This window comes from Convolutriloba macropyga, chromosome 3, assembly GCF_964194025.1.
Source record: "Convolutriloba macropyga chromosome 3, txConMacr16.3, whole genome shotgun sequence".
Taxonomy (NCBI): domain Eukaryota; kingdom Metazoa; phylum Xenacoelomorpha; order Acoela; family Convolutidae; genus Convolutriloba; species Convolutriloba macropyga.
The window spans coordinates 75,089,932-75,117,106 of NC_134470.1; the positions used below are offsets into that span (position 1 = coordinate 75,089,932).

The following is a 27,175-nucleotide window of genomic DNA, read 5'->3' on the forward strand; positions in this document are numbered from 1 at the left end:
TTGGGGTCTGAACATTATATAGGAACGCACATTGCCAAGAGTCTTTGTAAAAATTTTCAATGGTCAACAATCGTCGGAACTTTTTAGAAAATCAATACGGATATGGTCTATTTTTACTTCGGAAATATTATTTGGAGGATATTCATTTGCTCAATCAACGAAACAGTTACACGGTCGAGGAGGGGAATTTTTTTTTGAAGTTGGAGTATTTCACGTGAGTATAACGTATAAAACTTTTTCATGTTGATATCAAAACAAAAAAATTTTTTGGGTCGAGTCGATTGTTTAATTGCAAAGATTATTTTCGAATCCAATTTGTCATTTTTTGCATTTTTTCGTAAAACTGTTTCCAAACGTCTTTTTTGTAATTAATATTTTTCTCACTGAAATCATTCGATTTGGATTTTTGCCAACAAGTTTTCTCTCGGTTTTTATTCAAAAAATGTCAATGGAAAGATTTCAAAATTATTTCTCCATTTTTTTCGACCGTGTGCACTACAAACGATTGTGGTTTTGACGTTTTGTTCTGTGAACGCCTTTAAAATTCAGCTGACAATATGTTAAACATAGTTGTGAAAATGCTTCAACTTCTTAAAATGTGTACTTGCATTTTTGAGTATTTTTACATAGTAGAGTATCAATGTTTAAGCTAAAGCTACTAAGACGTAGATGAGCTTAACCAAAAACTTACTTTTAATATAATTTGTAATTTCTTAATTCGCTTGTAAAATGCATAAAACACGTAAAATTGATAACTATTACTCATATTGCTCAACTTCACGAATCAACGTACAAAAGTAGACTAATTTTGGTTAGAGAAAACTGTTAAAGTAATCAATTCTAGTTATATAAATCACAAAATCCAGTTGATTAAAACAGGCCGTGCCAATGAATATCTTCCGAGTTCGACGTGTCTGCTTTTTAAATATAATTGTGATCAGCTTAATTTTATTATATCTAAGCTCATTTCGTTTTTGGGGCCAGTCCTCGAACGATGAAAAATATGAAAATATCAAACCACTCTATAACCAAAAAAAACATAATTTGAAAATTGGCGATCAAAAAGAAAAGACGCAACCTGAGAAAAAATTACCTGAAAACAAAAAAATTTTCTGTAACAGTTCAGTTAATCTAGAAACTTTCAGTGAACAATATTCCGACAAAAATCATCAAATTTTCTTCATAGAAACACACGGAAAGCCAACCTATCGCGGCCGACAGCTATGCACTATCGAATCCGCTCTTCGAATATCAAATTTGAAAGTGAAAGTTGTCACTTTGTCGCCGGTTTTGGATACCACTAATCCAATTTTATGCCGCTTGATTCAGGAGTTTTATCCAGAGAAGTTACAGTTCTATACCGCACAGTTGGGACCACTTTTTGTCAATTTGCCTCTGCAGGATATTTTACCCAGATTAGACCCTAACCCAAAGAGGCAAGATTTCACGCAGACGCACGTGAGTGACTTTATGAGATATGCGTTGCTGTACAGGTACGGAGGGTTCAACCTTGACCTGGACGTGTTGGTTCTGAAAGACTTGACGGGTTTCAAAAATTCGATTGGAATGGAAGGATACACGTACGTTGCTTCGATTTTGCATTCTAGTGATAATTTTTTCAGCCCTAATTACTTTTCAAATGAATTTAGTCTTAAATACACAGTGAACGCACCCTCAGGTTTAGGCCTCGACTTATGAAAAGTTTCAACAAGTCTAGTAGGGGGGGGGGGAGGGGGGGGGGAGGGGGAGTCTTTATTGGCTATAATTATACAACCGAGTTTTCTACTTAAAATCGAGGAAAATTCTATCATGGGTCGAGCAAAAGTAAATTTATAGGCATTTTTGGTATAACCGAAATTGAGCTTTATCAGAGACAGGGCAAAAGTTGACATATTTTAATTTGAATAAAAAATTTGCTAAATCAAACACCGAGCTTCGTTGTCCACTTTTAACCCAAGCGTTCAAATGTTGAAAGTATGAAGAAGAATTGCACGAAATGCCGTACACTCCGGTTGACTTAAGAAAAAATCAACAACTCTGATATTCAGGTTTCAGGTACCAAAATTAAATTTAATCTGTTTTCCTCATTTAAGTAGTAAATTCTTCGTAATTAATTTTTATCGAAGAATTGAGGGAGTGTAGGACAATAGACTCTATAGGGTGGACAGATTAAGTAGACAAATGTGCAGATTAAAAAGTCAACAATGTACTCGTGCCTTGTTCAACCAGTATAAATCACAAAATTTTGGAATTATTTACAAGCCAATCTCATAAATAGGAATACCGTGATCTCCAAACTGAAGAACTAAAGCATTTATGTTAGTATAATTCGCAAATTGGACTAGAGAACGAAGTTGACTCGATTGGACCAAAAATTGGACCAAAAAAATTCTCTTTTGTTGTTATTGTAAACTTACTTGGATCGGTAACTGAATTCCATTTTGCAGCCTTAATACACGGGAGAGAACATTTGCAATTCGATTTTGCTTATACTTTTATCTTTGCTGCTTTTGAGCAAAAATGTCATAAAAGGGAAACTGCAATGTAATTTGCATGTACAAAAAAATGAAATCCGACTCAAGTGGATTAAGTCAGTTATTGAGTATTTAAAATCCATTTTGGTAAGTTTGAGGCAATATTCTTAAATGCGTCAACTTCGAGCCTAGAAGGCTTTTTGCTTTGAACTCACAAACGTCTCAAAAAAGGTTTGACAAGATCCTATTAGAAAAGCAGAGACAAAAGCGAGATTCATACAAAATAGCCGTGTTTTCCATAAAAGTTTTGCAAGAATTTAGTGATGTGCCTCAAAGTTAAAATAATTTGTAATTTAATGTATCACTACTGCTATCCAACTTGGGTTGCAGCACATCCGAAGAAAATGATAGCCAGCAAAAAGAAATTAATCTCTATTATATTAAATATCAATTTTAAAACTTATATGGTCTCAAATAAAATTCTGACGTCTTTACTTTTTATTTCGATTTTTATTTAGAAATGGCGTAAAATTTAATTGGGGCGTTTTTTACTCTGCGCCAAACCGGAAAACCTTTTTGAGCATCCTATATGTTAAAGCTAAAGATACGCAGATTGTAATGATATAAATTGCAACTATATATTCCATCAAATGGAAAATCTCAATTGCTAACGATTTTGGAGATTTTCTAATCAAGATCTTCTGCTGAAAACCAAAATTGCTCAAAATCAGAAGTCTCTGAAGCAAGTGTCTTCATAGTATTGAACATTTAAAGTAAAAAATGTTGCGATTATTGTTTTTCTGTCAAGTTTTTCCGGCAATTTTAATGTATTTCTCTGCTGGTTTTTGAGAAGCCACAAAAACGTATTCCAATAGCTTGCAATTGTATCGCTCCATAGCGCTTAGATAAAGGTGATCCGTTTTTAAAATGTCAAATCACGAAATTTTACAAGTTTTTAAATAAAAACTCAATTTTTCCAGTTTTTATGAAGCGTTTACTTTTTCCCTTTCTATAAAACTGGAAAACGGGGTCATCATATTGATAATTGCTATTTCTTAGAGCGTACGTCAATTTCTTGAGGACATTACCTTGGTAGCTTTGTTCCTGTTCTTTTTTTAAATTTTTGAATGGCGGACGCTGAACTATGTTGGCCCACGTGACTAGGTTGGATACGTCAATTGACACATAAAAGCAATCAGTTTTAAAGGTATCAATGACAAAAAAAATTATATTCAGAAAAATCTGTCAGCATATTTTCCATTTGGTTTTGGTTTTTTTGCCTCTGCTCTGAATCCAGAAACAAATATTTCTGCTATCTGATTTGTATTCAGTTTTGTTTTGTTCTGATTTTTGAGCAAACATGAACTTTATAGGGGTGTCAGCAAATTTCTGTTTACTATTTTAGAAATTAAATTGGCTATTTTTCAACAAAACCGTGGCTCCTATTTCTTCACTCCTGTGTTTGAAAGTTAAAAGCGAATCAAATTTGGTTGAGGGGTTTGCCGTATAATAGTTTTTAGGCAGATTGAAGATGATATCATTTTATAAAGTTTTGTTTTTTTTAATAATATACGTTACCTTGTTCTTTTAAAAAAAGAAGAGCCGTGTTCCTCTATTTTAACCAATTTCGAGTTAATAAAAATGAGCGGGACATAATACAGCTATGCTCATTGTACTGGTTTGCAGCTATAAAAAAGATTTGTTTCGATTCGTCATTTCTTGAAGACTCTCAATTGAATAAGTTTAAACTTCTAGGTCTGTGGCCTGTTCTCTTTTCCAGACATAGTTCTCTCCTTTTTAACTTTTGGTCCAGTTTCTGTTATCATCAGAAAAAAACGGGCGAATATGTGTCCCTTCACAATAATTACGCCTTTTTATTTCTCAATGATAATGTTAGAACTTTATGTTCCTGTGCACAGAATAAAGCGAGCCATCCTGTTTTCTATACTTAATTGTACATACACGCGGCTTTAGAATCCCAAATGAGAATTGCGAAATGCAGACTAAAGGTCAGAAACAGTACTCAAGGATGCTGAATGGAGGCACCATGCACTTTGAGTCAGGAAGTCCAGTCATCTGGGAAGCAATGCTGGAAGCTAACAGGACGTACAAACATGGAATTAGGTGGATAGACATGGGTCCAGTTGTCATGAACAGAGTGGCATCCACTACGTTTCTCAAATCACCCCAGGGCGCCTCGCATAACTATGAATGTACGTATAGACTAAGGTGGACCCGATATAGGCTCTATTCATTGCCTTAAGGTTTAAACATATAGAGCTAATGATTTCTGCGCGCGAAATAGACTTACCTAACTCTGACTGACTAACCGACTCAGGAGAACACCCAATTAAAACTTTAATTATTACGGCAAATTATTTTAATTTTGCCGAAGTCAATGGCATAAACATAGTAGTGAATAAAATAAGACTAGCGAAAATATACAAGCAATCGCTATGTAAAAGAGGGTTGTTTTCCATTATAGCCACACCCCCCCCCCCCCCCCCCAGCTTAGTGGTCGGATAACCTTAATCTATAGCCTACCCCCATTATACCATAATTATACCATAATGGGGGGCTTTATTTTCATAGGGGGCTATAATGGGAAACGTCCTAAAAGAGAATAGAATCTTCTCAGTCTGTGATTGGTGGAGAATTCACAGATTAGATTTCTGTCTGGCGCACGACACTATAGTTGAGAGACTGATTAAAAAAAGCACGTGATCGACTGATAATGGGTATGAGAAGACCGTTGATAGGTTTATATATGGGGCAAGGAGGGGTGACGCATGAAGAGATTTTTGGTCGAAATGAGTGGTCTAGGTAAAATAATTAAGGCAGACAAAGTACTCTTCCTCCCCCACCCCAAATTCTTTAGTCTTTTCATATGATTGACTTCTCAATCTGGAATTTTTTTTTTACCTCAAACAAAGTTATTTGAGGTTGGCTCTACTCTAATAACTGTTGTTTATTTAGAAAAAAAAGAAATCTCATACAAGCGGAGACCCTCATAAGTAAAGGAACTTTTTATTATGACTCAATCAGACAGGTTTGATAATGAAACTATTGAATATATTAAGTGGTTTTTAAAACCTTTCATTCTCAATTTTTTGAGGAAAGGAAAGAAATTTAACTTTCAAATGATACAAAAGATTTTCGCATAGAGCTCTCTACAAATGTATGAATTGCCAAAATTTATTTTGCAAGGAAAAGTTTGGTTGCAATAAACTTTCCACCGTAAATAAATTTGAAGTTTTAAAGAACTTTGGAGCCCGACTTTTGTACACATAAAAAGAAACAAAAATACATGTTTTACAAACAACCTCAATTCATAAAATCCAACTAAAAAAGAGCTTGTTGTAAACATTGTAAGTATAGTTGATACCAAAAAAAGGTAAATTTTGAGATATTCGAAGTCAATCAATTTTCAAAATACAAAATAAATTGTACAAATTACTTCCTGGCATTTGAAGCAAACTGTGGAGCCGTGTCATGAATGTAGATGTGTATTTTCAAAAGTTTCCAAATTCAAAAAAAGGAGAGCCACTTTAAAACTCAAGTAAAAAAGTGAACTGACAGAACAGTCCTGGACAAAAGAGTCTCGAATAGCAAAATATTCCCGAAAAAAAACAGTCGCAGACAAAATATTCTAAGATGAAACAAGTTTTAATCCTAATTCACATCAATTAAAAACAATGTTCTCGAAACCTTAACTCATAAATTGTTTGTTAATTGTTTGTAGGTTATATTTACATTTTTTTCATTACTTATTCGAGACCATTTTGCCTGGGACTATTTTATCTGGAAAAGTTGTGTCTGGGATTATTTTGCAATTTGTGATTGTTTTGTCTGGGACGATTTTGTCTGGGAAAGTTGTGTCTGCGATTATTTTGCAATTATTGACTGTTTTTTCTGGGAATGGTTTGTCCGGATACGAGTAAAAACAAACGGAATAGTTATGATTGTTTTGGCGCTTTTTACAAAATGCCTACTCTAATGGCATAACTATTTATAGCCGACCAAATGAAGTAAATATTTCTTTTTTGTCTTTACCAATAGGTTTTTCCTCGTAATCAATTTTCGTTATTTGGAAAGAAGGCTACACTACATATTGTACAGATACATGACTATTTACCCAATGCCATTATACCCAATGCTAAAATACCCAATGCCATTATACCCAATGCCAAAATGCCCATATCAAGTCCAACGGGCCGTTGAGTCATGGCCATAGCCATTAAGTACGTTAAAACATACGGGTAATAGCGACTGCTAATTTGTTGTCGGATTATTGAACGAAAGTATCAAAGTACATTGGGTATATTGGCATTGGATAATGGCATTGGGTAAATTGTCCTGACACCATATTGTACCAATAAGTTCAAAGAGAATATAGAATTGAACATACATTTCATAAATTGTTATATGCATTCCTTACCCCCCCCCCCCCTCACCTCCACCGCGGCCATGGACAAGATAACGTGCTTCACAAAATTGTTTTTAAGCAAATGGACTTCGATCTTGAAATCCAACACCAAAATTATTTCGACCTTACCATTCTAGTCCACAGCCGCGTTCGCATTGAGTTGATTACAATCCTTTTTGGGTGGACTCCTCAATTTAACATGATGAAATGAATACATTTCAGCCGAGGTGTTGACAATCCTGCCATCGTTCAAATTCCAGGCAATTCTGACCTTCATCGGAATGCCAGATGTCTTCCATCTAAATGTAGACCCATCCTACTTCGAGAACTACTTCAGGTGCACGTCTCTCGTACACCTCAGCGGATCTGCTTCAAAGACTAATCGTATCAGCGGGAACCCAAGACATGATATTTACTCCTATTTTGGACCCAAAATATGCCCTATTTCAATTTCGACAATGAAAAATTTTTGAAAACGTTGATAACTGATTTCTGAACAAAAGCAATTGAACAGCTTAAAAATAATAGCTCATTATTCGTGTACGGCATGGTCAGTCCCATAAATTTGCAAACCAATCGGACATTTCAAAGGTCAGAGTTCAGATTTAAAACGTGCAGATACCTGAATTTTGACGCTCATTTGCTTGCTTTGCAAGATTATGGAACTAACTATAGTCTGTCCAATAAAGTTGAAATAAGCGAACGTTCGAAAACGTCAAGAACAGGTAAGTGAGCATCAAATTGGTCATTTGAATGTCAACGTTTTTTCCATTAAACTTCTATTCATCAATTTTTTCTACATGTTTCAAATTTGAACTTTGACCTTTGAACTCCAACCTGTGGCTTTTGAAACATTCGCTTATTTCAACTTTATGGGATTGACTATAGAAAAGCAACAACGAATCGTGTTTTTTAGGTTTCCGATTGTTCGATTTTTTCAACTTTATGGGACAGACTATGCATTTGAACAATGATTGTATTAATCACTTCAAACCCTCAAGTTCTATAATTATATTCATATACAAATTAATTTTCATATAAGGTAAAAAATATCGGTGAGATTTTTTGCTAGTTGCTTCATATATCAAATCTTGGTTTGGCGGGGAAAAAAGCGGCAAACTATTTATAGTATTAATCATTGTTTTTTTGTTTTCTGTCGTTAAATGTTTCACATTTCTTGAAATGCAAATGTGAGGGGAAGATAACAGGGATTCATTATAAACTTTTTTTTCACCCATTATTCAGCTTATTATTTATTTTATCCAGATGCTTCAGATTCAGTTTAAAAGTTCAGAGCATATATTTCAAAAATTTATTTTGATAATTTTCATCGGTTTTATTAAGGTCGAGATGATTAACTACTGCTACACTACTCGAATTTTTGTAAACATAAAGCAATTTCGCAGCATATAAAGCGCTCAATCAGTATTACAGCGAGATTTTTAGTTTCATTCATAGTCAAAACAAAACGTTCCGTGAATAATCGCAAAGCGTAGTGTTATGTGGTAAAAAAAAACAGCAGAGAGCCTGCCGTGCTTATTTTTCACCTGCTGTATTTAGCAAGCATATTGAAATAAATAAAGCGCACGTTAGAAGCTGTGTTCTGTTTAAATATCAAGATTATTCTGTTCTTATCTCAGATTATTCACACATCAAAGTTTCACTTCTGAATCAGTTATTTTTTCTTCAAAATTGAGGGTATAATTTCGAGAGCCTCAAAATATTGAGTGAGATAACCGTATTGTTTGTTTTCTTTATCTGGGGCTATAAAGATCATCGGGTTATAAAGTCACAACCAGCGCCGGTAAACTAAAACGCGCATCAAAAGTTCTTGTAGTCTTTTTTTTATTATTTTCATTATATGAATTTGATTTTTACATTTTGAAAGTTTTACGTTTTGAAAGGAACTCTCAATTTTAAGCTACTGTGCTACATTTGGTTTTGTAACTCATTTGTTGAGCCCGAATTCTGTTACATTACTCAATAATTGCAAAATCTTTGAAGAAGTTCTAATTCCTGAAGAGCGAGAAAAATTTTTGAAGTCTGTCTCTCTATCGAAATCAATTAATGCTTAAAATTTAGCGTAGATTGTGACTCGGAGGAATGTTTTCAACAAATTCTGAAAAAAATAGTTTTAACACTTTAAAGTTTTAACTCCGAATAATAAACACGCGATCATTATATAAATTCTGTGATAATTAAAATTGAGTCGTTAGGCGTGTTAAAATGGCTTCGAAGGGAACAACGATCAAAGATTCGATTCTGAGGTTTGAAGAGAAATACGAGTGCAAGGCAAACGAGACCAAGGCTGTCAAATTGTACGCACAGGTTAGTCTCATCTGACTGACTTTAGACATCAAATCATGAAAAGAACAGATAATACGGAAACGAGTACTGCTTTAGAATTATTGAAAAACTGACAATACACAGTTTGGCGGGAAAATGCCAAAATTCGGGAAAAGTTTGGTGACTTTTCCTACGGTTCTGTTGCTTTTATTTCACCAGTCAATGACTGGACCAAAAAAAACTCTGTCATCTTAGCTGCAAGATTGATGTTTTTGCTAAATTTTAAGTGTCCTTAAACGTTAAATTCCGATTTTTCCAATTTTCTGATATACCTTTTCCGTTTTTTGCTATCAAACGAGTAGTGAGCCCCGTAACTTTTGTTTTAAAAATCGTGTTTTAACGCTAACATTTAATTTTAAGAAAATGGCTCCATTTGGTTTCGAGATATTCTGTAAAAAATAGTTGGAAACCAGTGACTTCCGTTTTTGCTGCCTTATTTTAAAAGAAAGATTTAAAAAGATTTTAATGCTTTTCGAGTAGGAATCACCACTAGACCATAAATTTCTAAAACAAAAGTTAACTAGCATTTTAATTTCACAAAAAACTTCTGGAAAAATCAGATATAGCATCCATTTTGTGCAAGTACTTTAACCTTTATGAAATAATTCGAAAAAAGAAGTGAGAGCAATTGAAATTGCTGAACGACGGGAAAAAAATTCGTGTTTTAAAAAAACTAAATAGCAATATAATATAGTTTAAAAATTAATTCGAAGGAGTCAATTTTCGATTTTCAACACAAAACAAACAAGGCTCGGAAGTTTGCTTTCGCACATAATGTTTCGACGCCGCTCCAGCACGTTTCTGACTTAATTGTCTACTTATACACTGTAAACAACTACATAAAAACAAAATCAAATAAAAACAACAAGCATTACTTACGACCAAAACTCATTGTCTATCTTCTTTTTTTTTTAAAAAAAAGCTTAGTGCAAAAAGTCAAAACAGCATTAGATAAAAACTACACTAAAATAAAATGACTTGCATTTTACCGGGAAATATATGGGACGTGCCTTTATTGAGAATAACTAACAAGCAAAAAACAAAAAGGACAAAAATAGAAAGCCCGTTTCCAGCTCTTGAAAAGAGTTAAATTCAAAGTCATAAAGCTATTAGCGACCAACTAAAATCATTCGATGATGTTAAATTGACATCCGTACAGAACCATTAGCAATTGTCAGTATTCAGACTATTAGTCAAAAAAAGATTTAAATTGGCAAAAAAATAGGAACTCGTAGTGTCAACACCAAAATCCATTACTTGAATAATAAAACAGCGAGGAAGACAACATTGTATCTTGTGAGAAAAAATGCTACCCCGTTTTGCTGAGACTAGGCTATAATTAGTCGAAAAAAAGATTGAAATTGGCAAAACGATTAGTTTTGTTCAAACAATTTTTTAGAAATCGTAAGACAAACGTGAGATTTCAAATAAAAATGGTAAACCGATTAAGGTTTTACTGCTTAGGATGCCAATTGGACAAGTCAGTGAGACTAGTCAAAAGACAATAAATTAACAAGGAACACATGCAGAAAGCAAGCAAACGGTGTTGTAGCCATAAAAACCACAATGTTTTGCTGCACTTATAAAGCAGATTCATTGGTCTTCATTCGCACGTCAATTTGATTGGTCAAAAATTGAGGTTTCATCGGAAATCTTCTAAAAAGCAGCAAAAATGTTTGAAAAAATAAATAGCGCGCCATTACAATCGGAGTTTTTTTTTATCTGGCCTTGCTCTTGCTGCTTCCCAATTAAATAAAAATTTCCCAATGTTTCTGACATTGCCAACTTCATCAAAAAGTCAAGGTATCAAAAGTAGATTAATAATTTTGGGTAATTACCGAGTTATATTACCGATATACCAATATTTATCAACCGAAAGCCTTGGATTGATAATTTTTCGGCTCTTGCAATAACAAATCAGACGTTTGCTTAATTCAACTCAGTCATAAGACTACAAAATGAATAACAAATGCTGGCAGAACTATCATTCATACAACAATCACTAAAATTGTATGCTGGAGCCATAAAATCCATGATTTTTAGACAAAAACACTATTTATTCATTCAACCTTATTTGAACACATGTGAGACCTCCTATTAATTGATTTTTTAAATTAAAACACCATTGCCTGTAACTGGCATGAAAAAAAATGCAATAACAATTTTAAAAAGTCAGACGTTACTATCATTGTTGACCGGCTGTAAATAACCGCAAGTTCTAAAACTTTGCGTAATATTTCTTTCGATAAGCGGAAAAGATAAAGCTTTAAATATATATTCTGCATTTTTTGTTATAATTATCTGCTTAAAATTTTAGCGAAAGACTGCAAAAATCTGAATTCCGGAAAACTTTCCGAGGAATCGGAACTGCACAGAGCCCATATCGGAGTAAACGAAAATTGTGTTGGCAAATTCAGGTCTGAAACACTGGCCAAACTGGACAAAGTTGGCCAAACAGGGATATTTTAAATCCATGAAATGCGGAAAAAAATATTGATTTTTCATAGATTTGGAAGGAAATTTGTCAAAAACCTTTGGCAAAAACAGTGCGTTTGATAGATTGGTGGAATAAATTTTTGATCAAAAATTCTCAAACTGACCATTTCACCTGTACCTTGAATAATACGGTCAGTTCCTAATTACTATACATTACAAACAAAGCTACTGTTCGAAAACCAAAGTAAACTTTTAAAACAGAATTCATTGTTTGAAAACAAAGTCAAAGTTCAAATTATCACTTCAGCTAAAAAAAAACCTGTAGAATACCAATACTCCTCTTCGAGTCGTAAAAACCCAATTGAGCATTTAGTTCCTTCCCCACTAAAGTGTGTCGGAACAATAAACCGCTTCATTGTTCCATGAATTTATTTTGGGGCTACAAACCTTATTCCAGGTATCGCTCATCCAATTTTGACGTATCGATACCTTGGCGGAGAGATACAAACGTGTTTTTTTCCAACACAAATTTGAATACAATCATTGTTTAAGAGTCTTTTTCTTGTTTGTCATCTCCCACAAAAAAAATAAAGCTTAAATTTTTTTAATTACTCAAGAGTTGGAAAAATTTACGAATCATTTTTGAAACCCATGTCGCAAAATAAGAGTATCTAAAAATAAGTCCGTGAATTTCCTATCGAGGTTTACATTGTCAAATAGATTGCTTATTGATCTATTTTTGACCAAAATTAAGAAAAGTTTTGGCATGACATTTCTATTTAGAAAATGAACATCAAATCTGAAATTTTAAAAATCTTGACAGAAAAGCTTTTCACTGATTTTTGTAACACTGAGCCATAAAAAGTTCTTTTTAATAATTGAGAATTTTACTAAATACGCCAGCCCGGAATGATGAGAAAGAGTGTGAATGATGCGCTCTGTTCGATCAAAATGTCAATCAATTCTGCTTTTATACCAGAAATGCGATTTCAAAGTTGGCAGTCTTAACAAAATAAGTTGCCCAAGCTGTCGTTGTTTTTGTTAGAAGTGAAATACCAGATTTTATAAAAGTTTTGCACTCCGAAATGAAATAATGTTTAACTTTTAACACAATTACAGTTTAACAACAATTATAAGAATAAATAATAAGAGTGTATTAATTTCTTTTGTTTAAACAGAGGAAGAGGCGCTTATTATCAATTATGAAGCATGAATTAGCTTCGTTCCCATTCCACATACAAGCTATTGTCTGACCAAAAGACCCCAAAATAGCATTTTTGGGCATTAATAGGCACGAAGGCCCAATTTTAGCTTATAAATTGCTTCACGGCATTTTTTATTGCAAACAGTCAGCTACAATAAATGCGGAAGCATGAAGACCTTGATAGTATTCAATTGAAGTTCAACCAACTCATGAAGCTGGGGATTATGTTTTAACCTGATCATAAGAGAATGCTCAGCTAGAGAACGGCCGTGATTGATTCCCATAAATCAACCATTAACAAACAGAATTTAGCAATAATTGATCTCAGTAAAAGTGACGGATCTAAAAGAAAGGGTAATATCTCAAGAGCGTTACACCATCAAACATTGCCTTATTTTCACTTATTTACCCGTTGATGGTAACAACCAAAATCTACCCGAGTACATGTGTTGGGCGATCTCAAAATACTTCAATTATCACTTATCCCCCGAAAACTTCAGAGCTTGCCACCCGCTGTACATTCCAAAAAGAGGTCACACGCGTCAATTATTGTCAAGTTTATTTACTTTAATGACAACAATGAGATTTACTCAAGACGGAAACAACTCGCTGGCCAAATGCACAACAGCAAACCCCTCTTTATTAATGAACAATTCCCAAACAAGACATGGAAATGAAACATGAATGTGATAAACTAGGATTGGTTACAACAACACACAAAAGTGCTGTCAAGCTTTTCTTCAGAGCTGAAAATGGTAACATCTTTTCGCAGGTGGTACAATCGAAACAAGCGGTAAGAGATTTGGCGATAAAAGCTTTTAAAAAAAGAATTTTGGGAACAATGAATCTGGACACGCCCGAAAAAGGGATCGCAGCAGTTCTCCATCTAGCGTGAAAGAAATTTTGTCTCCCGAAAACTCACGAAAACCACCGGATATCAAAAAAATAAACGATCAATCATCACCAATCACAACTACAGAACTCGCTTTAAACGGTACATAGCCAACACTACGATCAAAGTATATGCATCTCCAACAACCTAGGAAAATGGAAAAACAACTTCGAACTGCAAACCCGAACTTTGTGTTTCTGAATGTTAGGTCGTTACCTTCCCATCATGATCAAATTGAGTGCTGAGTGAAGTGGCTAAAGGAACCAAAACTGCTTTGTGTTTGCAAAACTTGCTGCAAAAAGACGAAAAACCTGATATTTATAAAATAAACGGATACCAGAGCCCTATTTTTAGAAACAGAAGTAATAGACGTGGAGCTGGTATAGCTATATATCTGAAAATGGAATACCGTACAATAACATAGAAACAAATGGAAACATTAAAAGCTTGACCATAAAACTACAATCCGATCAAAGTCTTGCATTCAAACTTGCGTAGTCTATACACCACCAAATCGAAAACTAAACAAATTTCTCAATTCACTTGATGAAATCTTGAGTAATTAGCCTGCTCAAAATACAAAAAAAAACAATCAATTGCGGTGATGTTACCAATCATGTTACCATATTGGAAAAAATTTCGAGTGTCACCAAGTACAAAAACGTTTTAGAATGTTATGGTTTCTCTATCAAAAAAACAAAGAAATAACAAGATAAAACGAAACTGGTGGTTTTTGTCTTGATCATATTATTGTCTTCAAATGTCTTCAAATTTCTATAAAAGCGTCACTTTTTAATGATCGTTGCGCCTTGATATCATACATACCTTTTCTAAACAAAAACAACAAAAACAGTGTAAATATGCTTTATCAACGCGATTTACGTGTTTTGAAAAATAAAGATACACCTCTGAAACATTTGTTTGTACAAGATCAAAAACTCAGATCTATTGCACCCAAATTAAATATCCATTATTCGTCTCACGAAATAATCCAAGCTATTAACTGTAGCTTGAATAAATTTGCACCGTATGCACAGACAAAATCGTTCGAAAATCAAGGGTGGTTTAACAAGACACCTAAAAAACTAATAGGAAAACGCCATCGTGCTTCTAAAAAGTTTAAAAACGATCCGTCGGAATTAAGCAAGGGAAAGAATAATACAACAAAAATTGAAGTCGCAAAGGCTATTCGAAACTGCAAAAACCAATTCCTCGAAAAACTCGGAAGGTCAAACTTCAACATCAAAGCACCTTTTTTAATGCAACCGGAAACTCTATCAATCACAAAAAATATGAATTCAATTTCGATAAGGCATGTTTTTTGACTTTTTGCAACATTTTCTTAAACGTAGGAAAACAATTAGCAGAAAATAAGCCGCCGGAAAATTTTAATTCTCGTTCTAAAGTCGAAAAAATATTTGTGCTTCATCCAACTGATATTGACGAAATTGACGAAAAATTCTCAAGAGTTTCTACCAAGAAACACTCTACTGATCATGATGGGTTAAATTTTTGTTTCGTACTTGTCTTACCCTGTTATTGGTCTTGACATGGTTGAACTGTTTAAGAGTGTGGCTAGCTCTGGTGAATTTCCAAAGAATTTGAAAGTTGCCAATATAGAGCAATTTAGAATAATGGTGACCCTGGTGAGGCTGAAAACTGTTGCCCGATAAGTCTATTACCGGCGATATCAAAAATATTTGAAAAACATTTACACAAAAAGCTGCACTCATTTTTCAACACAATTACTTTCGGTACACCAGTACGGTTTTCAGCCCAAAAAATCTTGCATGGGTGCAATACTGAATTTGACAGAACGTCTTAGAGAGATCAAAGAGGAAAAAAAGGGCATTTGCTGTTTTCATTGATTTCAAAAAAGCAATTGATACTGTTGATCGTTCTATACTTTTGAAACAGCTAAATAGCTTTGGCATTAGAGTAAAATATACAACAACTGTTTTCTAGTTACTTTAGAAACCGGTATTAATATGTCTTAAGTGAAAATTCTGAATCGTCAAGGGCGCTTGTGTCATATGGAGTACCGCAAAGATCGGTGCTAGGTCCCCTATTCTTTCTTGTTTACATTAATATTCTACCAGATGAATTCACTGAACAGATCACATTTTTTGCAGATAATACTGTCATTTTCACCAGTGGTACCGCGACAAATGATAGAATGAACACGGAGCTAAAAATTTTACAAAAATGGTGTGACAGTAAGATAACCATCAATGAGAAAATAACTGAAATTTTATGAGTGAAAAAAAACATGAGTTCAAGCTAACAGATAAACTGAACTGTACAGCTCAATTCAAATACCTGGGACTACATCGATAAAAATTTGTCCTTTAATTACAATAATGGTAAGCTTAAGATTAAATCATCAAGGATATGTGGGATTTTTTATAAATCAGGTCATTGTTTTCACGAAAGTCCCTCATTCTTTTTTATAAGGCTTTTGTAAAATCCAGTATTTCCAACGGTATTTTAGTATATGCAAGTTGTTATAAATCAAGCTTTAACGAAAATTTTGGTGTCCAAAAGAGCATTTTAAAATAGATTTTTCATCGTCGCAAACACGACCAAGTTTCAGATATTTTTGAACAATTCCAAATAGAAACTGCTTCTGAACTCTGTTTCTTTGAATTGTTCCACACATGTCTTTCATATGTATCGCAAAGGCAGTTTCTCTATTAAATCTACAACGTTAATACGAACACGCAATGAAATGATTGTCCTCATCAAACCACTAAAAACAACAAAAGTTGCAAAGAAGTTTTCACTGGCAGACAGATCAATAATTGCGCAAAACCTTTAAGTTAAAAAATAATCTTATCCCATCAAATGTCAGAGAATTGTCCGAAAAGGACTTTAAATTGTTTATAAATATGGGACTACAAAACTGCTTTTTTTAGCTAGCCAAACTGTGAATTATATACCTAGGGCAACCACTTGAATGAACTACTTAAGTTCGCTGGTTGTCCTTGCCTTGATAAATATGTTCGAGAATATGTTATGTACTTTAATTTTTGTATTGCAATCAGACTAAATGAACTAAATACTATAATATCGAGGATAGGTCTGAAGGGTTGTTTTTCATTTGACGGATTCAAACATTACGTGCAACCGCAAATTACTGATTCTTTTCGATCCTCTGACGCACTGGGAATATCGAGAAGTGTTCTCATTGCCTCATCTTATTCGGTTACAATTTCTACAATCTGCGTTTAAATTGACGAAGCGAAATAACTGTTTCCATCACCCATATTTATTGTAGATTCCACCTATAGAGAAGATGGACGCCTCTTTAGCGTACTTAGCTGGCTCATGTGAACAACTATCTCTCTCCACCAACTGTATTGAGAAGATTGCCAATCTGAACGGATTCAAGAACCTCCGAATTTTATCACTCGGGAGAAATAACATCAAGGTCAGTGAAAAAATATTGTTCGTTAGTATATTAGTACTACTGAAGATAGAAATATTGGCCGACAGGGCGTATAGCCGACAAAGAAAAAGGAGAAGTTTAGCCGACAGTATTATTATTATTGGTCACAAAGACCTCATTGGATGAAAAATCAGTAGTTCGCTGGACCATTATATTTGGTGTGAGTGTGGTCGGGTGGCGAACCACTCGACCTATCTGTGGGCAACCCTCCCCCTGGCTGGGGAAGGGGGAGGTTGCAAGCACAGATTGACCTATGTTTCGCTAGTTCATTTAAATTTTACCGTTTATTTGCCCGTATTCACACCTTCATAATTAATCTAGTAGCACATTTTACGTTAATTGTGGGATAAATTTTGCATTTATTGGTTGTCGGCTAAACCCCGTCGACCAAGACGGCTTCCACCAGTCCTACTAACACGGAAAATGCATTGCGATGAAACGACACTTTCTTTTTAATGCTGCGCTTTTCACGACAGTAGTTACAACATACAAGAATGAGCACACGCAGCAAACATTTGTCGACCAATAAGAATTAACCATAGGATTCGCATTTTTCCCTTGTGGGCTAAACGCCCCGTCACCATTGGCAATCGCTGACAGGGGGTTTGCCCGACCATCACAAATTTCTTGAGTAATTTAGACAGCAACCCAACCATAGGAAAGTTCTAATGGTTGGACGAACTAGTATCATTTTGACCAATCAGATTTGTCGACCAATCAGAATAAAGCTGTCGGCTTAATTTCTCAATTTTGCTTGTCGGCTTATATTCCTCGCACCATATAATTTAGCTTAAGTGAGTCAATTAGCTGAAACATAACCGACTAACGTCGGGCGAATTGCTCTCAAACGACCAGCGAGCGGTTGACTTCGTCAGCAGCTTGCCACGGTTTAGTGACCTCTGGGCGCTACCTGTTTATCCCATTTCTGAAGAAGGAAGTCAAATGGGTCAGACGTAAAAACGGCCCAGCAAAAATTGCGAAAAAGACTAGCACGATTAATATAATTGCTCCAAATTGCTGTTGCAAGCAATTAACAATGATTTCCAAAAACGTGCCTGTTAAATAATTTATGAGAAAAAAAATTTATACTATAACTCATTGTTAATGAGGATCAGAGATGATGACATTACGCCACATAACAGCAGCTGAAGTGCGGCATCAACAAAGAGAGAGAGAGAGAGAGAGAGAGAGAGAGATAGAGTGAGAGACAGAGAGTTAAAAAGTGAACGAGAAAGAAAAAGAAAGGAACGCTAATTGATAGTGAGAGAAAAAGAGACAGGAATATCTTCCATGACTGATTTCGACTCTGCAACTTCTAGTTTTCAAGCCTTGTTAATAAATCAATCATATGAAAAAACTGAAAAAACCAAAATCCAAAATACATTTCAAATTCGCGATAAAAAAGTTCAAAACCATTTTGTCTCAAAAGTTCTGTGAAATAACCCATCCCCTAGACCTGAAAAATTTCGTTGGCCAGTAATGGTCGTTAAACACAGAAAAGGACAAAAATTATTGACAAATTTTGGATAAACTTGCAAATTTTACAAAATCTTGCTAAAATTCAAGATATAAATATCGTAAGAACAATTTCATCGTCTCAGGAGATTATCCGCCATCCTTGTTGCAAGCCTGAAATAGTTTCACAGGCTAATTACGATCCAAACACTTGGAACATAAAAATTGAAAAGCTTGAGCTTTAACCAAAAAATTACTACAACTGGAGTCATAAAAAATGTTGATCACCATCCCATTAACTCTATAAACTATACAGCAGCTTATTACCAAACCTTGGAGGAGTTCCTAGAGCCTCTGGTGCCGGAAAAAATTCAAAAAGTGAAAAACATGCAAGTATTTTAAAAAATTGCTCAAATTCGTGATATTGAAATCTTGAAGAACATTCCATTACATCTATAAACAATTCTGTAATATATTATTCAACCCTAGAGGAAGTTCCGTGGCTCTTGAGGCTAGAGAAATTTAAAAAATTTAAATTGAATTAAAAAAATCTCAAAAAAAAACTCAAAAAAATTGCAAGTCTTATTAAAAAAATTTCTAAAATTTGTGATATTAAAATTTGAAAATTTTCCAGTGAATAATTATCAAACCGTAACGGAGGTTTTCTGACCCTTGAAATAAAAAAAACCTGAATAAAGACTGTCAAAAATTGAAAAAAATTGGCAAAAATTATCAAAAATATGCTAAAATTCGTGATATTTAAATCTTGCAAGACATTTAATTTAACCTAGAAAATAAACAGTGACCTATTTTCAAACCTTAGAAAGTATTTCTTGGCTCTTGAGGCTAAAAAAACGACAAAAATTTTCACAAAAAAACTTGAAAAAGCAAGTTTTATCAAAAAGTTGCTAAAAATTTGTGACATTAAAAAGTTGCAAAACTATTCCATGGCCAATAAAAAAGTTATCAGTAACTTATTATCAAACCCCTTAGGATGATTTTTGGCCCTTGGTTCTGGAACGACCTGAATAAGAAAAAATAAATGTCAAAAAATGGAAAAAAAATGTACATTTTGTTAAAAAATTGCATAAATTCGTAAGGTTAAAATGTTGAAACCATTCCACTACCACTAAAAACTATGCAGTAACCTATTTTTAAAACCTAGAGGAGATTCCCTGACACCTGGGGCTGATAAAAATCAAAAATTGTCAAAAACTTTCAAAAAGCTTGAAAACAAATTGCAAAATAGTACAAATTTGCGTTTTTAGCAAGCGGTTGTTCTCCAGTAGCTAGCCACGGGGGGGGGGGGGGGGGTCGCACCGGGGGCTGATGGGGGTGGGAGTGACTCTGGGGTGGGGGTTCTCAACAGCGCGGTCGGGGGGGGGGGGGTGGGGGTTGGGGGCAATAATGGGGGATCAACAGTGGGGGTGTCTTCTACCTCTAAGAACCGCTCTTCAAACCATAAGTATAAGTCTCCAAAACAGTTTGAGCTGAAAGGCTCTAAGAGCACTTGATGCCCGCTGAGCGCTACCTGTTTATCACGTTTTGGAGGACAAAAAGTAAAAAGCGTCAGACGGAAAATCGGTCACGCGAAAAATCGCATAAAAAAGGCCGACAGGACTAATATAATTGCTACAAACTTCGTTTGAGAGCAATTAAAAACTCTGGCAAGAACTGATCAAATATTACTGGACGAATTACGAAACAAATCTAGTCTTACTAGATTGAATTTATCGAGATTCAATCCTCAACTTAGAAAAATAGCTCAAAGAAGGAGAGCCGGAGTTCTATGTTGTTAAGTTCACCTTTTAAATCTCATTTGCCATCAGTGCATAAAAACGCGATTAGAATGCTCAAAATAATTTAAATTTTAAAAACATTCTAAACTCAAATAGATAATCCCTGAAAGTATATATGAACATGCAAGTTTGAAAATAACGGTGATGATAACGGCATTTCAATTTTGATGCTTCTAGCTCAAAAAAAATCTCTTTTTTATCAGAATAACTTAAATTTAGATGACTTTTGAGTTTGTGGGAATTTGCCATTGTTGATGAAAGCATGAGTCATGTCTCGTTGAGATGGCACCTCGCCCACTTGTCCCAAGGCTGCTACTGATATCTTGGACCCAATAAGCTTCTCCGCTACACGAACAATGTCCTGCTTTGTCACACTGTCTATCATGTCACAAATGTCGCTAGGCTCACGCTTGAAACCTATAAACATAACCGACTAACATTGGGCGAATTGCTCTCTAATGACCGACGAGCGGTTGGCTTCGTCAGTAGCTAGCCACGGTTTAGTGAGGCTAGTTTTAGCTTAATTGAAGGGGCGTGAGGTGAGCGCAGCTGCGGGGGGGGGGGGGGGGGGGGGGGGTTGGAGCGGGTCTTTGGCATACGGTCTGAACGACGTGCAGGGATTGGGGGGAACCGCCCTTCACACCATAAGTATAAGTCTTCAAAACAGTTTCTCTGAATCGCATACTTGGAGACTAAAGAGCTGAAAGGCTCTAAGAGCACTTATTGCCCGCTGGGCGCTACCTGTTTATCCCGTTTTTGAGGACGAAAAGTCAAATGAGTCAGACGAAAAATCGTTCAAGCGAAAAATCGCATTAAAAAAAACGACAGGACTAATATAATTGCAACAAACTTCGTTTGAGAGCTATTAATAAGATTAGTTCAAGTCTTATTAATTAGTTGAAAATTAGTATGAAAATGGATTAGTTCAAGTCAAGTAGAATATTCGAGTCTTTCCCATTATAGCCCCCCCACCCCATTATGATATAATTATCATGGTTGGTGGTGGGGGGGGGGGGGCTATAGGTTATATGACCACTAAGTTCGAAGGTGGGGGCTATAATGGGAAAGACCCGAATATTCTGCAACACCCAAACCTCCCCTCATTACACTTTTCAAACTCTTTCACTTTTTAAGATCTTAATGTATAATTACATTCCACCTCTTATTAGCTAGCAAATCAATACAATAGCAGAGAACGCAATAATTTAATAAAACAGGCCAATGAGAAAATAATTTCTGTCACGTGGGGAAAAGGAAACATACAATATTTCAGCTGACTTTTCAAAACTTTCTAAAAGCTTGTTGGCGAAAACAATTTTTCGTATGACATATTCTCAGTAAGTGAAATATAACAAAATTATATACAACATTTTCCACAACCAAAGAAGCATCAGTCAATCAATGCAAAATCAATAAGATAACCAGTCTTTCGCGGGCAACAAAATTCGAAATTTAAACTAAAAGCTCGTTAAAATTTGAAAATAATACCTCATCGGATAATTATATACAAAAAACAGTAGCGGTCTTCCCTGCAGAACTGCCGAAAAATTGCGAGATCAAATGCAAGGCTTTACGCAAAGAAATATCGAACAAATGGCAAAAACAATAATATTAGCAATTAAGAAACAAGAGGGCTCGTATGAGCCTGTACAGTGGAGCCTGTACAATTTTGAAAAAGCCACTTTGACTCAAAGATTTGACAAAACGACATAAAAAGTAAGTGTTCGGTGAGAAAAAAATTGAGAAATAAATAACATATTTGTACCTATGAAAAATCCTATCATGTCGTGGAATCGTCAGTGTACCTCGTCGAAAAACCCAGAGGAGAATTCTCCAAACCACAAGCAAAACAATGTGGTACGTTTTTTCCTACTAACTCACTGATAAATTTCTAACATTTTTTAAATCAGAGAATTTAAAAACAAATAACAACTTAAGCTCCAAAATTGATAAGATTAAAGATTGTGACCTGTTTTTGAAATGGTTTTAAGCTCAAATCAGTTAAAGTCTTCAGGAAATTAATTTAAAAAACTATATTCAATTAGCCAACATAAAAAGAACGCTGAAAATTTTCGTTATTTTTTTTCCTCTTCAAATCCCTTCAAACTTATCAGCATCTTTTAATTTAAACTAAACTATAGATTCACAAAGCTTTAAAATGATTCCAAAATAATGATGAAGGATATCAACAATTGAACATTCGGTGATTTTTGTTCTCACAGAACAAAATTTTCCTTTTCGGATCTTGAATTAAAAAAAAACATGACGCAGTTGAATTTTCTGGAAAATTAATAATCATTTTTTACTAAACCAAACTGAAAACAAATCAACTAAACTTGGGCAAATTGCTCTCGAACGACAGTCGAATGTTGCGTCTCGAACGACAGTCGAAACATACCCGGCAGATTGCCGGAAAATAGCCGCCGTTGATTCCAATAAGCATGATTGGGATTGAAAGAATAGAAGATGATGAAAAAAAAAGATTTTTGTACAAAATTATTTTTTTAGTCCGATTTATTTTAATTACATTTCGTAGTTGAACATACCTCTGTTTCTTAGAGAGAGGCTACAGCGGCTACTATCAATACCAATAAGCACAAGATATGGTAACTAAGACTTATAGGAACGACGTTCAAATAGAGGGCATCTAAATTTGGGCTTTATGGGTTTATCCCGTTTCTATTTCTGACTTCAATTTTTTATACCAACTCTGTTCATTTTGAATTGCTTTGCTGAGCAACTGATGTTCAAATTCACTTTTAGCAGAATGAGAGAAGAGAGAAACTAGCCTAGAGAAGTCAAAAAGATTTCACGCAAAATGTCGAAAAAGCGGCAAAATGGTAAAGCGAAAAAAAGTTCGACGAAGTAAAAAAAACATAACAGGACAAGTCCTGACGTACAATTCAAAGAATTTTCATTGACTAAACAGAAAAACTAGACCTAGAATGGACTATGAGTGAAATCAGAAAACCATTTCTTAAAAAAAATCGTAAAAAATAAGAAAAAACAGAAAATCAATCTCAAAATGCCGCATGTGAACAAAAAAAACGACCAGCGAGAAATGAAAATTTAATTCAAACAAAAAACTAGGCCTAGAATGAGCTGTGAATGCATTGGGAAAACCATTTAGAAAAAAATCCGATCCAAAAATCGAAAAAACAGTAAAAATCAGAGTGAAATTGCCGCATGCGAACAAAAAACCACTACCGAGAAACCGAACTTTTGTTCAATCACAGTTTTCACACTCTACTTTAAAATTAGAGCGAGAAAAATTCACTCCGCAAAACCACTCGCTTTTTCGCTCCACTTCCTGTTTCGGCGTGACCAAAATCACTACTCCAATTTGACTTCAAGAATCATGAAAATGTGTGAACAGATCTTTTAAAAAAAAGACAGTGCCCCAATACAATTCCAATTCCCTGAATTGTAAAAAAGGAGAGCACCTAAATAATAGCCGAAAAATATGAAAAAATTGCAAGGTTTGTCAAAAAATGCTGAAATTCATGACGGCAAAAAGTTGAAAACCATTCCATTGCCACTAGAAACTATGCAGGAATCTATCATCACACCTTTTATCAAACTCATGAGGAGATTTCTTGGCACCTAAGGCTAAAAACTCAAAAAATGACAAAAATTTTCAAAAAAAACCTGAAAAAAATTGCAAAAATTAGTATCCTTTCGCGTGTTTGTGTTTGTAGTACCAAAACTTATAGCTCATAAAATGTTCATAACAAGCAATTTTGTGTCGCAAAAGACCTTAATCAACTTTTAAAAACTTCAAACTAAGACTAATCAAACAAAAAACATGAAAAATTGCACCATTGCCAGAACACAAACGAAATCATCTCAAAAATTTGAGAAACTAAAAGAATCAAAACTAAACAAAATATACTCATTGCTAAAACTCGAAGCTTTTAAACCTAAGGCAAAATTTTTTCCCTTTAAAAATACCTATTTCAAAAATATGTTCAAAATCAACCTTTCTTTCTGAAATCGGTCCAGTATTATATCTGCAAGACCTGAAAAATATTCATTGGCCCTTGAAGATCGATTGACTCGAAAATGACCAAAAAATTTAGGAAAAGAAATCAATTGCAAATTATCAGAAAATGTTGCTGAAAATCGTGCTAGAAATATCTTCAGATTCATTTCTGTGTCTCTAGAGACTACCCAGTAACCCAATTCCAAGCTTTAAAAAACTCATTGGCTCATAGATCGATAGGCAATAATTTTTAGAAAAAATTTCAAACTTCAAAAAATAGAGATTCTTTCAATTAAAACGTTGAAAGCCATTCAATTGCCCCTAGCAAATATTTGTTAACATACTATCAAACACTGAATGAGGTTACCTGTCTACTGAGACAAGAAAAAACAAACAAAATAGAAATGTTTTGAAAAAAAACTCGAAAAAATTGCAAATTTTATCAAAAAACTTCCAAAAGTCGAAAGGTTAAATTGTTGAAAACAAATCCGTTTAAACTAAAAACCATGCAGTAACTTTTTATCAGAACATGGAATAGCTTTTAACGCACTTGAGAAAGGGCGAATATCAAAAACTGACAAAAACTTTAGGAAACCTTAAAATTGCAGATTTTATCCAAAAAATGCTAAAATTCGAGACATTAAAAAGTTAAAACACCCTTCCATTGTTACTAGAAACTATGAAGTGCTCTATTAACAAAACTTGAAGGAGACTGCCTGGTCCTTGAAGCTGGAAAAACTGAAAAAAATGACAAAACTTTTCGAAAACCTGAAAATGCGAATTTTGTCCAAAAAAAATTGCTAAAATTTGTGATATTCAAAAGTTGAAACCTATTACATGTCAACTAAAAACTTTTCAGTAACTTATTATCCAACCCCTAATGAGGTTTTCTGGCCCCTGGGACTCAAACAACTTGAATGATGACAAAAAATGTCAAAAATATGAAAAAATTGCAAGGTTTGTCAAAAAATGCTGAAATTCATGACGGCAAAAAAGTTGAAAACCATTCCATTGCCACTAGAAACTATGCAGGAATCTATCATCAAACCTTTTTATCAAACTCATGAGGAGATTTCTTGGCACCTAAGGCTAAAAACTCAAAAAATGACAAAAATTTTCAAAAAAAACCTGAAAAAAATTGCAAAAATTAGTATCCTTTCGCGTGTTTGTGTTTGTAGTACCAAAACTTATAGCTCATAAAATGTTCATAACAAGCAATTTTGTGTCGCAAAAGACCTTAATCAACTTTTAAAAACTTCAAACTAAGACTAATCAAACAAAAAACATGAAAAATTGCACCATTGCCAGAACACAAACGAAATCATCTCAAAAATTTGAGAAACTAAAAGAATCAAAACTAAACAAAATATACTCATTGCTAAAACTCGAAGCTTTTAAACCTAAGGCAAAATTTTTTCCCTTTAAAAATACCTATTTCAAAAATATGTTCAAAATCAACCTTTCTTTCTGAAATCGGTCCAGTATTATATCTGCAAGACCTGAAAAATATTCATTGGCCCTTGAAGATCGATTGACTCGAAAATGACCAAAAAATTTAGGAAAAGAAATCAATTGCAAATTATCAGAAAATGTTGCTGAAAATCGTGCTAGAAATATCTTCAGATTCATTTCTGTGTCTCTAGAGGCTACCCAGTAACCCAATTCCAAGCTTTAAAAAACTCATTGGCTCATAGATCGATAGGCAATCATTTTTAGAAAAAATTTCAAACTTCAAAAAATAGAGATTCTTTCAATTAAAACGTTGAAAGCCATTCAATTGCCCCTAGCAAATATTTGTTAACATACTATCAAACACTGAATGAGGTTACCTGTCTACTGAGACAAGAAAAAACAAACAAAATAGAAATGTTTTGAAAAAAAAAACTCGAAAAAATTGCAAATTTTATCAAAAAACTTCCAAAGTCGAAAGGTTAAATTGTTGAAAACAAATCCGTTTAAACTAAAAACCATGCAGTAACTTTTTATCAGAACATGGAATAGCTTTTAACGCACTTGAGAAAGGGCGAATATCAAAAACTGACAAAAACTTTAGGAAACCTTAAAATTGCAGATTTTATCCAAAAAATGCTAAAATTCGAGACATTAAAAAGTTAAAACACCCTTCCATTGTTACTAGAAACTATGAAGTGCTCTATTAACAAAACTTGAAGGAGACTGCCTGGTCCTTGAAGCTGGAAAAACTGAAAAAAAATGACAAAACTTTTCGAAAACCTGAAAATGCGAATTTTGTCCAAAAAAAAATTGCTAAAATTTGTGATATTCAAAAGTTGAAACCTATTACATGTCATCTAAAAACTTTTCAGTAACTTATTATCCAACCCCTAATGAGGTTTTCTGGCCCCTGGGACTCAAACAATTGAATAATGACAAAAAATGTCAAAAATATGAAAAAATTGCAAGGTTTGTCAAAAAATGCTGAAATTCATGACGGCAAAAAGTTGAAAACCATTCCATTGCCACTAGAAACTATGCAGGAATCTATCATCAAACCTTTTATCAAACTCATGAGGAGATTTCTTGGCACCTAAGGCTAAAAACTCAAAAAATGACAAAAATTTTCAAAAAAAAACCTGAAAAAATTGCAAAAATTAGTATCCTTTCGCGTGTTTGTGTTTGTAGTACCAAAACTTATAGCTCATAAAATGTTCATAACAAGCAATTTTGTGTCGCAAAAGACCTTAATCAACTTTTA

The 27,175-nt window shown here is 34.2% G+C and overlaps 4 protein-coding genes across 4 annotated transcripts in view; 2 read left to right on the top strand and 2 right to left on the bottom strand.

Moving 5' to 3' along the window:
* The window catches only part of LOC142336458 (sodium-dependent serotonin transporter-like), a 526,993-nt gene that overhangs the window by 288,152 nt on the left and 211,666 nt on the right, over positions 1-27,175 (bottom strand). The window lies entirely within an intron of this gene.
* Positions 745-7,525, top strand: LOC142337284 (lactosylceramide 4-alpha-galactosyltransferase-like). Its single transcript, XM_075386470.1, has 3 exons — positions 745-1,580; positions 4,449-4,687; positions 7,123-7,525. Exons 1-3 carry the CDS (start codon positions 889-891, stop codon positions 7,371-7,373), a joined length of 1,182 nt encoding a protein of 393 aa, XP_075242585.1. The 5' UTR covers positions 745-888; the 3' UTR covers positions 7,374-7,525.
* The window catches only part of LOC142336452 (dynein axonemal light chain 1-like), a 46,591-nt gene continuing 27,854 nt past the window's right edge, over positions 8,439-27,175 (top strand). Inside the window, exons 1-2 of the mRNA XM_075385297.1 lie at positions 8,439-9,228; positions 17,056-17,208. Coding sequence (XP_075241412.1) covers positions 9,127-9,228; positions 17,056-17,208 — 255 coding nt within the window. The 5' untranslated portion in view covers positions 8,439-9,126. The remainder of the gene's footprint in view (positions 9,229-17,055; positions 17,209-27,175) is intronic.
* Positions 20,526-27,175, bottom strand: part of LOC142336451 (mitochondrial-processing peptidase subunit alpha-like) — a 30,043-nt gene continuing 23,393 nt past the window's right edge. Inside the window, exon 9 of the mRNA XM_075385296.1 lies at positions 20,526-20,897. Coding sequence (XP_075241411.1) covers positions 20,680-20,897 — 218 coding nt within the window. The 3' untranslated portion in view covers positions 20,526-20,679. The remainder of the gene's footprint in view (positions 20,898-27,175) is intronic.